The following is a 14,195-nucleotide window of genomic DNA, read 5'->3' as shown; positions in this document are numbered from 1 at the left end:
TAATTGTAATTGCTTCTTTATTGTTGGTTGGCTGACTTTAGATGTGTTGTTCTTGTTTGCTGGTTGTTTGGTTTTCTGACCATAATTATTTCTTGCTCTCTGGTCTCTCTTGTCACAACAGATCTGTATCTCAATGACACTGACTGATGACATAAATAAAGGTACTAAAAGTGTCAATCACATCTAGCAGAGCCATAATATATGTAGCATCAACATGTGCAGATCATCATGATCATAATTTATTGTGTTCAGCAATTCATACATTACATGTCACTGAAAAAACTGTGTTTGTGGACCAAATGCATTAAAGACACCAAACACTCCACACTGATGAGCCCATGATAACAACTGACTGTAAATACAGAGATACTTTTTATCTCTGAGATTGATACTTATCAAAGTTTGTGTAGTTTGATATAAAGTATAAAGATGTTTTTAAAAAGGCCTTCAAAAAACTGAGAGATTCATTTTGTACCTGTTAGTCCAAAATGTGTGCAGACACGAGTCAAAGATTCTGTAGAAGTTCACAAGTCTTCTGTCAAGATTTTTTGTGTTTTCAGCTCTAAATCGTAACAATTGGTTGAAAAGTTTTACCTCCATGTTTCGTGTATTTTACCTCAAATGAGACATCAGAGGAGGGATGATGGCTGAGATAAATATGTAACTTTCACAAACAGGAAATAGCATTTAATTCCATTTTAAACATCAAGAATGAAACTCTGAAAGTATTAAAATTCAGATTGAATAAAATGTTTTAAATAACACAGAGCAATGAGTGTTTACATACAGTTACTTGTGAGTGCACATATTCCATGTGATATACTGTCAGATATTGTAAACATGTCTCTCAAGGTCTGAAAACTTGTTAAATCCTAATTTTTAAAAATTTTTTGAAGGCCATAAAGTTGTGTATATACTGTGTGTTAAAATATTATATCAGGTGCTTTAACATCAAGAGGAAGCCCTCTGAATTATTCTCCCAAAAATGTTTTATTGAGTGCACCTAGGACATTTTGACATGACGTCTTTGACCTTCTGAACGAATGTGAGCTTGTAAAACTGTTGTAGTGTTAGAAATAAAAAACACAATATCATCAGCATACCGTCACATAAAATGAATGTGATCGTTGGTTGTGACCTGGCTCAGCATTTGACAAAGAAGGTCTGTATATAAACTCCACCTGATTCAACACATGTGAGAGTCCCAAAACAAGCCATCAATTACATCAGCATGTCTACATCTAATTATTTACAGTATGCACAATGTAAAAATCTGAGGTATCGGCTACAAATTACAGTGAGTTCTCCCAGCAGTGAGGAGGAAACAGCATGATATGTTGAGGACAGCTACAGTTCACTGACTCTGTGTGTTTGCATATCTGTCCTGCCTCTCTGCTCCCAGCCGTTAAGAGGCCAGTGTTGATCAGTGGCTGTCCAGACCTTTCAGAGCCACTGACACGCCGCCAGCAGCACAATGATGATGTCACTGACTCTACTGCTGGCCACCCTGGGGCTCCTTGTTCAGGGTGAGACTCTCTTATGAAAACTTTGCTTCAGGATGCAACCAGGTTCACCACAATGATGTTCTGCTGTGATGGAGAAACACTGAAACAAGCAGCATTTACCTTCTTCCATCTATTCTCCATGTTAAAGAAATGATACTCTTCTGTTTTCATGTTGATCATCTTTCTCCAAGCTGGATTTGTATCAATAACCCTTCTCCTCTTTTTCATGTTTTCCAGGTTCATCAGGACAAATCACTGTGACTCAGTCTCCTGGATCTCAGTCTGTTGTTCCAGGACAGACTGTCTCCATCAGATGTAAAACCAGTACAGGTGTTAGTAACAACCTCCACTGGTACCTTCAGAAATCTGGAGAATCTCCTAAACTCCTGATTAGATATGCCTCAACCCTTCAGCCTGGAGTTTCAGATCGTTTTAGTGGAAGTGGATACGGCACTGACTTCACTCTGACCATCAGTGGAGTTCAGGCTGAAGATTCAGGAGTTTATTACTGTCAGCAGAGTAACAGCTTCCCGTTCACACAGTGATACAACGTCGTACAAAAACCTCCCTCAGCTGAAGAGGAACTGATCTGACTGAACAGCTGCACTGAAACAAAAACAACAGAGGTTTTAATAATTTCATTTGAACATTTTAACACTAAATATTCTGTATTTAACAAGAAAAAAGATTTATTTTAATACTCTCATTAATACAGAATATAGAACATTTGGCTGAACATCAAATCTAACCTCTGTTGAAGTATGATTTCAATTCTTTAATAAGTTTAATCTACTGACTACAACACATGAACACTAAAACTATTTGTATCAAGTAAAGCCTGAATTTATCAACTGAAAATAGAATAAAAAAAGAATTTAAATTCTTGTAGAAATTAAAGGTACTTACAGTTAACATCCAGTCTGGTTCCTCCACCAAAAGTCCACCACTGTGATACAAACTGACCGAGTCGTCGTACAAAGTACGTATTACGTTGTAAAGTACAGTATTGATATAAATTACAAAATGTTATCGTGATAAAATCTACTATCAATTGTGTTGTAAATTACTAATCATGTCATGTGACATATATTTGTCATTTTGCATGTTTTTATTCCAGCAGCAAGTATTTATAATATAAACCAAAAAACATTTAATTGATTATGGAATTAATTAAGAATTGAATTTTTTCCCTTTTTCATTTCTTTCATTTGTCTTTGTGTTTCAGCTCTTCAGCAGAAGCAGTTTGTATAAATGTCCAGGGTTAAAATGTCAGATCACACTCATTTTATATCTCTTTATGCTGATGATATTTTGCTTTTTATTTCAGAATTAGAACATATTTCTGAGGGTTTTCTGAATTTGTTTAAAATATTATGTATATGCTTCTAATACATCTGAAAAAATAAAAATATTAGACTCTTTGCACTGACACACTTCAGTAACATAAGATGATTGGAGGACTTTTCATTAAAATTAATCAATAACTAATTATTACAGACAAATCTGAAATGACTCCAGCAAAGCATTTTCTACAATTATTATGATATTGCTGTAAAACATGAAAACAATCATGGACTTACTACCACCATGACTGTGTAGCATTAATCACATAATATCTAAGAGTGTTGTTTGAGTGTAAATACTTTCCTAATATACAGTATATGAATCAATACATTATGTGATCTTACATTTTCCCTCTGAAGTCTTCATAGAGCAGTTGAAACATTTATAACTCAGTTTTCATCAGGATTTAATATCATTACTGTTACCATTAAGAGAAATTAATTAAGACACTTTTATAATAATAAAGATGAAAACAAGTGATTTGATGAACAGATCTTTATTGTCTGAAAATACTGAAATTATATTGAAACATTACAACAGTGTCTCTGAGACTGGAGTCTGGGAGCCCTGGGTGGCCTCACAGGTCACAGAGACCACCTTCCTCCACTGGTCTGCAGGGAGCCTCAGGGTGCTGCTCCAGCTGTAGCGGCCGTCCTTCTGCAGCACCCCGGGGCTCCTGCTCTGCTCCAAACTGCTGCTGCTGCTGCCGTCCACCTTCCAGGACAGACTCCAGTCTGAGGGGAAGCCGTCGTTGGCCAGACACATGAGCGTGGCCTTCCCCTGCTGCAGCTCCTCGCTGGAGGGGGGCAGCACCGTCAGGGTGGGGGTGACTCGACCCACTGGAGGAGACAGAGAGACAACATGAAGAAAGATCATACAAAGAGAAAATAAACTCCACCCTGTTGGTTGCAGCAGAGGAGGCTGCTGGTTTTGTTGGTCTTCCTCAGACTGGATAAAACTGGTCTTCAGTGTTTCACTTCCCTCTCTGAGCTCAGTAACCATGGCAACAGACAGGCATCACTGATGAACCATGGCAACAGACAGGTTTCAGTACTAAAGATAAAAAGTTCCAAGCAAACAACTCTTCAACTACTTTAATTTACTCAAAAACTTAAACATCAGTGCTAAAGAAGTAAATATTATGCATTACAAAAAGGCAGAAATGCTTTTATTTAATCATCCATATTTTTAAGTCAAAGCCAAAACGTTAAAGAGACAGTTTGTGTTTAATCTCCTCATTTACACAGGCATCACTACTGGACTATGAAAACAGACAGACTTCACTAATGACAAATATTTTAAACACTAAAATACTTTTTCCAACTAACAAAATTAATCCTATTAATACAACATGAGGTTAAATCAGCTACAGTGATATTATGGTATTCACTGGTTATAATGAGGATGTGACATGTCATGAAATTCATTATTCTGAGAGGAAGATTGAGTTAAACACATGAAATGTTTCCAGATAAAACACTCACTAAATAAATGTCTGGTAGATTTCTTCAGATGAAATTATATAATCATGACGTTAAATTAATCAAGGATATTTTCTGTCATTCAAACTCTGAAAACGGAATTATATTGTTTTCAAATAAGCAGCTGTACACTTTAATAATTAATCAATGCTTTGGCAAATTGATTGATCCATTGATTAAGCAGCATCATCAGAGTAATCCAAGTCCCTGTTGGAGTCAGTCAGAGCATTTCCATAGAGAGCCACTTTGCATCAGCAGCACCATGCTCCAGTGCTCTGGGAGAGTTTATAGTCCTGAGAGTTGAACACTGGATGACTGACAGCTGTCCTTCATCACAACAGAAGCCACAGAAATCCTCCTCATCAAAAACATGACTTTGATCTCCGTCTTCATCTGGACTCTCCTCTGCTGCTGCTTCACAGGTAAAGTCCAGAGAATCAAACTCCTCTCCTCTATGAACATCCTCCCTCTGAAATGAAGCTGACAAAACCATCAAAACCATGACGCTGCTTTATGTTTTTGTCTCTGTATCCTCAGAGTCCAGAGGCCAGATCACAGTGACTCAGCCTGCAGCAGTGAGATCTGCTCTGGGAGGATCCACAACCATCAGCTGTAGGACCAGTCAGGATGTTCTTGGTTCCAAAGCTTTAGCCTGGTACCAACAGAAAGATGGAGAAGCTCCTAAACTTCTCATTTACTTGGCTACCACTCGAGCATCAGGGATTCCTGAACGTTTTTCAGGCAGTGGATCAGACTCTGACTTCACTCTGACCATCAGTGAAGTTCAGGCTGAAGATGCAGCAGTTTATTACTGTCAGAGTCTCCACTATATCAACAGTCAGTTTGTGTTCACACAGTGAAAAAGCGTCGTACAAAAACCTCCCTCAGTCAGACTGAACAGAAACTGAACTGACTGCTGCAGCTGGAAGCTACTGCAGAGACTGATACAGTTCACTGAACACACACACACACACACACACACACCCACACACACACATACAACTTTCAGATTAAACCATTAGACAATTGATTCATATGTCTGTAATAACGAATTGGTCTCACAGTGGTACAAACACAGTAACAACTTTGTACTGATGACCTGATAGAAACTGAAGGAAACAAATTAGTTACATTGAAGTAAATGAAAAAAGAGGCGAAACAGGTATTTTGTTCCTTCATTAAAACATATGAAATGTGATATGAAGTTATACATTGAGAACATCAGATTCCTTAAAGCTTGAAATAATCTTCTGTATCAAGGTGTCTCCACAGCTCAGCAGGTGATTGACAGTTCTGTGTAGACTCTACCTGTTACCTGTTCTAGCTGTGTTTACTTTCTCTCATATTCACTTTGTTATACAGAGCAGTAACAACGCTGCTGAAGAGAAAGTTTGGACTGGCAGTAGTGGATCTGTTAGATGAGGATAATATAATTGTTGCAGCATGAATGAACAGAAGAAGATCCACTGGAAGAGCAGATATTCAGTGAGAACACTGAACATGTGGAAGCAGCTGCGGACTGATCAAAGCTCTCATGGTGTCTACAGTTTGTGAATCGCAGCTACATGAAGATTATTGTTTGAAAAGTTGCAGATAACTTACATTATGATCCTCTGAGCTCCAACAGATGAAGCACAAACATCTGCTGGTGTAAATATAGACGCTCAGACAGAGAGGTGTAAAACAACCTTTATTATTCAGCAGCACATCAGTACAGCATTACACCAGTCAATCCCACAATCTGTCTACAAGCTTCCTGTCATCGTCCTTCCTACATCCTTTGGAATCCACATTTCAATAAACCGAGATAAAATAGTCACAACTCCAGTATTTCCCTGATGTCAAAGATATCACAGATCAATATGAATGTTGGAATCATTTTTCCTGTCGTCTGACTTGATAGATGTCTTCATGTCTGTCCTAGAATCAGTTTCTTATTTGCTTCACCAGCTCCATCCCACATTCAGACTGGCTCTCTTAAAAGTGTATTCAGGAGTAAGAGGGTTTATATCCTATACTTACCCAGGAATATATCAAATCATAGGGTGGGAATTGTTAGGAGTGAAATGCAAATGGGAAGAAGACCTTGAGTGTAATTTTGAAGTAGCGGAATGGGAATCACTGTGTATTGGTAGTCAGTATTTCTCTTTTAACAGTAGACATAAAATTATACAATACAGTCTCATTCATAGAATATACTACACACCTGACAGGTTGCACAGAATAAAACCTCAGTATTCCGAGTTCTGCCCAAGATGTAAAACTGGAACAGGAACACTGATACATATGTTCTGGTCCTGCCCATGTCTAAATACATCCTGGATCTCTATAGTTAATGAGCTAAGTGACATCATAGGAGCAACCATCCCCACAGAACCAAGAATAATTCTATTGGGTGATACCTCCATGATAAAAGTCAATAAAAACAAACTCAAATTTATTAGATTTGCCCTCATCATAGCCAACAAATGTAAAGCTATGCAATGGAAAGATGAACATCCACCTACATCTGCTAGATGGGCTGATGAATTAGCATCGTGTCTAGCAAATGGAAAGATAATGTGTAACTTGAAGGGAAAGCCTGGAGAGTTTAAAAAGATTTGGGGGGGGGGGGGGGTTTCTAACATTCAACATAAGTATTGAATCCAACTGTCATGTGTGAGTCAGTTTTTTTGTTTCCTTTTTTAATTTATATTTTATTTATTTATTTCTTGCTCTATCCCACTCTTTTAACTAAACTGATACACAAGAGCTGTCATCTATTCCCTCTCTGCAACTATACTGTTTTTTTGTGTCTTCTTAATAGTCTGAACTGTTGTAACTTATCCCTCTCTCTTTGTATAGGTACATATCCTGAAGTAATTAGGAGTTGGACCTGAAGGGGCAACCCAATCACCAGAAGAAAACGTTGGCATTGAACGTTTCTGCAAACCACAGAAACGTTGAATATATACGTTACAACACGCGTAATACGTATCATATCACCATTTCTACAAACGTAGCATATTAACATTTCTACCCCTTGAATAATGATGTCTTATGGTGTGACAACGCTGTGGTTAAGGTCTGGTTAGGTTTAGGCACAAAGACCACTTGGTTAGGGTTAGGGAAAGATCATGGTTTGGGTTAAAATAAAAATAAAAAATAAAATAAAAACGGCCGATGTCTCACTAAAAAAAAGCCGGTTTTCTCACCAAAAAAACGGCTGCAAATGTCCTGACGTCCCACTAAAAACACCTGCTTTTGTCGGTTGAAACTGGAAGCGGACATTGGTTTTGAGGTGGTCTCGAACCGTGTTCTCTGCTGATTTCCAACTTGCTGCCAAGAAACTTACTAACCATCCACCGACCCCTCCTCCTCCTAATAATAGGAAAGATCAGCTCATATAGATCACATGTGAACTATGTCACTTTAGAAATGTTGAGATGATACATATTGTTGAAATGTTAATATGCTACGTATTACATATGTTGAAATGTAGATATTCAACGTTTCTGTGGTTTGCAGAAACGTAAACTGCCAACATTTTATTCTGGCGACCAGGCTGGAAGGGATGGGTGGGAATGGGAGGGATGGAGGGAGGGTCGGGCTGATATGACTTCTATGTTATTATATTTTTGTACATCGTTGCATTATTCAGCTCAAGGTTTGTTAAGTTCAAAACCAATAATAATAATGTTGAGTGTATGCGATAGATTTTATTGAGGAAAACTCCTAAATTTATCTATAAACTGTTTATTTATCTATGTGGTGATTTTGAGGACTTTCACACGAGTAGTTTCACATTTTGTACTTTGGAAAAAACAAGATACACAATAGACAAAATGATGAATTGAAAAAATTTTTTTATAATAAGCCTCAAAGTTCTTAGATTACAGAATTCACATCAGTCTTTCTAACTGCTTGGTGGAAATCAAATGAAGTTCTCTCCCTCAGATTGTCACTCCTTTATGTTATGGATGATGTAAATGTTGAGTTCTCCCAGCAGTGAGGAGGAAACAGCATGATATGTTGAGGACAGCTACAGTTGACTGACTCTGTGTGTTTGCATATCTGTCCTGCCTCTCTGCTCCCAGCCGTTAAGAGGCCAGTGTTGATCAGTGGCTGTCCAGACCTTTCAGAGCCACTGACACGCCGCCGGCAGCACAATGATGATGTCACTGACCCTACTGCTGGCCACCCTGGGGCTCCTTGTTCAGGGTGAGACACTCTTGTGAAAACTTTGCTTCAGGATGCAACCAGGTTCACCACAATGATGTTCTGCTGTGATGGAGAAACACTGAAACAAGCAGCATTTACCTTCTTCCATCTATTCTCCATGTTAAAGAAATGATACTCTTCTGTTTTCATGTTGATCATCTTTCTCCAAGCTGGATTTGTCTCAATAACCCTTCTCCTCTTTATCATGTTTTCCAGGTTCATCAGGACAATACATCCTGACTCAGTCTCCTGGATCTCAGTCTGTTGTTCCAGGACAGACTGTCTCCATCAGATGTAAAACCAGTACAAATGTTTATAGCGCCCTCCACTGGTACCTTCAGAAACCTGGAGAAGCTCCTAAACTCTTGATTTATAATGCTCAATCCCGTCAGCCTGGAGTTTCAGATCGTTTTAGTGGAAGTGAATCAAACACTGACTACACTCTGACCATCAGTGGAGTTCAGGCTGAAGATTCAGGAGTTTATTACTGTCAGCAGGATAACAGCTTCCCGTTCACACAGTGATACAACGTCGTACAAAAACCTCCCTCAGCTGAAGAGGAACTGATCTGACTCAACAGCTGCATTCAAACAAAAACAACAGAGGTTTTAATAATTTCATTTGAACATTTTAACACTAAACATTTTGTATTTAACAAGAAAAGATTTATTTTAAATACTTTCATTAATACAGAATATGAAACATTTGGCTGAACATCAAATCTAACCTCTGTTGAAGTATGATTTCAATTCATTAAAAAGTTGAATCTACTGACTACAACACATGAACACTAAAACTATTATTATTTATTTATTTCATCTCTTACTATTTTTCATAGATTCTCAAACATACAACTTTTTAGAAATCAATTAAAAAATGTTATCATGATAATATTTACTATAATTTGTGTTGTAAAATTACTAATCATGTCATGTGACATATATTTGTCATTTTGCATGTTTTTATTCCAGCAGCAAGTATTTATAATATAAACCAAAAAACATTTAATTGATTATGGAATTAATTAATACTTGAATTCTTTCCCTTTTTCATCTCTTTCATTTATTTTTATTTTTCAGCTCTTTAGCAGAAGCAGTTTGTATAAATGTCCAGGGTTAAAATGTCAGATCACACTCATTTTATATCTCTTTATGCTGATGATATTTTGCTTTTTATTTCAGAATTAGAACATATTTCTGAGGGTTTTGTGAATTTGTTTAAAAGATTATGTATATGCATTTAATACATCTGAAAAAATAAAAATATTAGACTCTTTGCACTGACACACTTCAGTAACATAAGATGATTGGAGGATTTTTCATTAAAATTACTCAATTACTAATTATTACAGACAAATCTGAAGTGACTCCAGCAAAGCATTTTCTACAACTATTATGACTTTACTGTAAACTGTGACAACAAATTATGGACTTTCTACCACCATGACTGTGTAACATTAATCACATAATATCTAAGAGTGTTGTTTGAGTGTAAATACTTTCCTAATATACAGTATATGAATCAATACATTATGTGATCTTACATTTTCCTTCTGAAGTCTTCATAGAGCAGTTGAAACATTTATATCTCAGTTTTTTATCAGGATTTAATATCATTACTGTTACCATTAAGAGAAAATAATTCAGACATTTGTATAATAATAAAGATGAAAACAAGTGATTTGATGAACAGATCTTTATTGTCTGGAAATACTGAAATTATATTGAAACATTACAACAAGAAAGTAAATATTGTTACTGAAACATGTGAAATAAAAAAGAGAGATAGTTGCAGAGATCAGAGTGAGAGCAGTAGCAGAGTAAAAGCAGTAGCAGTGAGTCAGGTCAGGACTGGGAGCACTGGTCTCTCCTCAGTGTCTCTGAGACTGGAGTCTGGGAGCCCTGGGTGGCCTCACAGGTCACAGAGACCACCTTCCTCCACTGGTCTGCAGGGAGCCTCAGGGTGCTGCTCCAGCTGTAGCGGCCGTCCTTCTGCAGCACCCCGGGGCTCCTGCTCTGCTCCAAGCTGCTGCTGCTGCCGTCCACCTTCCAGGCCAGACTCCAGTCTGAGGGGTAGCCCTTGTTGGCCAGACACACGAGCGTGGCCTTCCCCTGCTGCAGCTCCTCACTGGAGGGGGGCAGCACCGTCAGGGTGGGGGTGACTCGACCCACTGGAGGAGGAGACAGAGAGACAACACGAAGAAAGTTCATGCAAAGAGAAGATAAACTCCACCCTGTTGGTTGCAGCAGAGGAGGCTGCTGGTTCTGTTCGTCTTCCTCAGACTCGATAAAACTGGTCTTCAGTGTTTCACTTCCCTCTCTGAGCTCAGTAACCATGGCAACAGACAGGCATCACTGATGAACCATGGCAACAGACAGGTTTCAGTACTAAAGATAAAAAGTTCCAAGCAAACAACTCTTCAACTACTTTAATTTACTCAAAAACTTAAACATCAGTGTTAAAGAAGTAAATATTATGCCTTACTTAAAGGCAGAAATACTTTTATTTGAGCATCCATATTTTTAAATTGAAGCCAAAACATTAAAGACACAGTTTGTGTTTAATCTCCTCATTTACACAGGCATCACTACGGAACTATGAAAACAGACAGACTTCACTAATGACAAATATTTTAAGCACTAAAATACTTTTTCCAACTTACAAAATTAATCCTATTATTACAACATGAGGTTAAATCAGCTACAGTGATATTATGGTATTCACTGGTTATAATGAGGATGTGACATGTCATGAAATTCATTATTCTGAGAGGAAGATTGAGTTAAACACATGAAATGTTTCCAGATAAAACACTCACTAAATAAATGTCTGGTAGATTTCTTCAGATGAAATTATATAATCACTACGTTAAATTAATCAAGAATACGTTCTTTCATTCAAAATCTGAAAACTGAATTATATTGTCTTTAAATAAGCAGTTGTACTTTTTAATAACAGTATAAATGATATGAATGTAGAAACTGTCTCAACTAAAGTTTCTGTGTAACTAAAGACTTCTTTGATCAGACGGATTTTTATCTGTATCAAAGTGAAGCCTGTAGTGATCACTGCAAAAATATAAAATTTATAAAACTAGCAGCCAAAATGTTCAAGTAAAGCCTGAATTTATCAACTGAAAATAGAATAAATAAAGAATTTAAGTTCTTGTAGCAATTAAAGGTACTTACAGTTAACATCCAGTCTGGTTCCTCCACCGAACGTCAACCACAGTGATACAAACTAACTGAGTCGTCGTACAAAAACCTCTCACTGTAGAGAGACACGGCTCTCTGACTTTGAACACAACAAACTCTACAAAAACAGCCTCAGTCTGTGAAACACAGCTGGATGATATGAAAATATATAACAGTGGGCCAATAATTTATATTTTTATTCTAAAATTAATCATTTTGTTTCATGTTTACTGTATTTTAAATTATGTCTTGAATGAAAACTGAGTGTTGTAGATGTAAAATGAATCAAAACAGACATTTCTGAAGACAATCTGTTCACAGAACATAAATGAAACACAGAAAATGATCACTGACACATAGATAATCAATACTCTGGTAAACTGATTGATCCGTTGATGAAACGGCATCATCAGAGTAATCCAAGTCCTTGATGGAGTCAGTCAGAGCATTTCCATAGAGAGCCACTTTGCATCAGCAGCACCATGCTCCAGTGCTCTGGGAGAGTTTATAGTCCTGAGAGTTGAACACTGGATGACTGACAGCTGTCCTTCATCACAACAGAAGCCACAGAAATCCTCCTCATCAAAAACATGACTTTGATCTCCGTCCTCATCTGGACTGTCCTCTGCTGCTGCTTCACAGGTAAAGTCCAGAGAATCAAACTCCTCTCCTCTATGAACATCCGTCCCTCTGAAATGAAGCTGACAAAACCATCAAAACCATCAAAACCATGACGCTGCTTTATGTTTTTGTCTCTGTATCCTCAGAGTCCAGAGGCCAGATCACAGTGACTCAGCCTGCAGCAGTGAGATCTGCTCTGGGAGGCTCCACAACCATCAACTGTAGGACCAGTCAGAATGTTTATAATTCAAACCGTTTAGCCTGGTACCAACAGAGAGATGGAGAAACTCCTAAACTTCTCATTTACTATGCTACCACTCGAGCATCAGGGATTCCAGATCGTTTTTCAGGCAGTGGATCAAACTCTGACTTCACTCTGACCATCAGTGGAGTTCAGGCTGAAGATTCAGGAGTTTATTACTGTCAGAGTTTCCACTTTCCCAACAGTCAGTATGTGTTCACACAGTGAAAAAGCGTCGTACAAAAACCTCCCTCAGTCAGACTGAACAGAAACTGAACTGACTGCTGCAGCTGGAAGCTACTGCAGAGACTGATACAGTTCACTGAACACACACATACACACACACACACACACACACACACACACACACACACACACACACACACACACAGATGATTTATGATGTTCATAGTGTCTCTATCAGTTTTCCTCCTGAAGGTCAAACAGTCCACCTCCCACCTCAACAACCTCTTACTGAGTCAAACAAATATTTAGTCATTCAAGATTCATCTTGACTCAAAAATGTAAAATCTATCAAACAGAGACATTCTGTTCTTTCATGCTGCCCCATCATCACCTCAGCTGTTAAATCCTCTTCATCACATTATATTATGACACATCTCACACTCATCATCTTTCTCTGTATTAAAAAGTTGGATGAACTTCATAACTGACAAGATAGAATAATCATCTCATGATGTTCACTCATAAAAGTCAACTGTAAAAGCTTCCAAACTACCTCACGTCTTCTCTCATTTCAATCTAGTAAACTAAAGTACATAGTAAACTTGGCAGAATTTGCTCCAGATACTCTTCATCTGTTAAAATTAAATGAAGTGCAAACTGCCCCGAGCTAGATTCTTTCATTCCCCTTGAAGATTTTTAAACTTCAATTATTTACAGTATGTGCAACGTAAAAATCTGATGTATCAGCTACAAATTAATTACAGTGTATTCAACCCAGTACAAAAATCACTAAAAGAAAATAATGTGATTATAGTTCATTCATTTAAATACAATGTAGACATTTGAACAGTGAATTTTCCCAGCAGTGCATGTGAAGTCAGATCATATAATGACTACCTGCTAGGGTTGGGCCCAAATACAAATACGTTATTCAGCAAAGCACAAATATTGTTTGTTTTTTTGTTTGTTTTTTACGAATATTTGTTTCATACAAATATTTTAAACAGTATTTGTTTTTGAGAAGAAAAAAAAAGCATGATAAATACCAGCGTGCAGGTCGGTTACATCACTATCTCAGTGTCTCTCCTCTGCTCCGCTGTTACGTCTATCAGCAGGTCTCAACGAGGGGAGTCACATCCACCTGCTACATGACGCACATTTCTTAATTTTGACATCACTCCTGGAGTTGGGGGTGTTCCCCAGAGATAAAGCTGAACTACTGACACACGCAAAGTGCTTTCAAGGGACTCTCCATAACCTGTTGTTCCCCTTCTCCTTTCAAAAATGTTAGGTTGTAAAAAATAGGCAATAAATGAAAAGTGGAAAGCAAGAATTACCTTTGAAGTACTCTCCTATACGTTACACGCTGTGCTGTCGGGAAGAAAATAAAAATAATGGGTGTATAAATAGGTAGAGGTCTGTC

General features: G+C 37.7%; 4 gene segments (V, D, J or C); 3 read left to right on the top strand and 1 right to left on the bottom strand.

The window, feature by feature from the left end:
• The window catches only part of LOC121913208, an 899,212-nt gene that overhangs the window by 53,541 nt on the left and 831,476 nt on the right, over positions 1-14,195 (bottom strand).
• Positions 4,701-5,190, top strand: LOC121913235. The segment is given in 2 exon segments: positions 4,701-4,752; positions 4,868-5,190. Coding segments are annotated over 2 exon segments (375 nt in total).
• On the top strand, positions 8,479-9,054 carry LOC121913249. The segment is given in 2 exon segments: positions 8,479-8,530; positions 8,747-9,054. Coding segments are annotated over 2 exon segments (360 nt in total).
• LOC121913223 lies at positions 12,315-12,814 on the top strand. The segment is given in 2 exon segments: positions 12,315-12,366; positions 12,492-12,814. Coding segments are annotated over 2 exon segments (375 nt in total).

The sequence above is a fragment of the Thunnus maccoyii genome, chromosome 15 (genome assembly GCF_910596095.1).
Source record: "Thunnus maccoyii chromosome 15, fThuMac1.1, whole genome shotgun sequence".
Taxonomy (NCBI): Eukaryota; Metazoa; Chordata; class Actinopteri; order Scombriformes; family Scombridae; genus Thunnus; species Thunnus maccoyii.
Note: the sequence above shows the minus strand (reverse complement) of the source record. Positions and strands in the feature narration are given on the sequence as shown.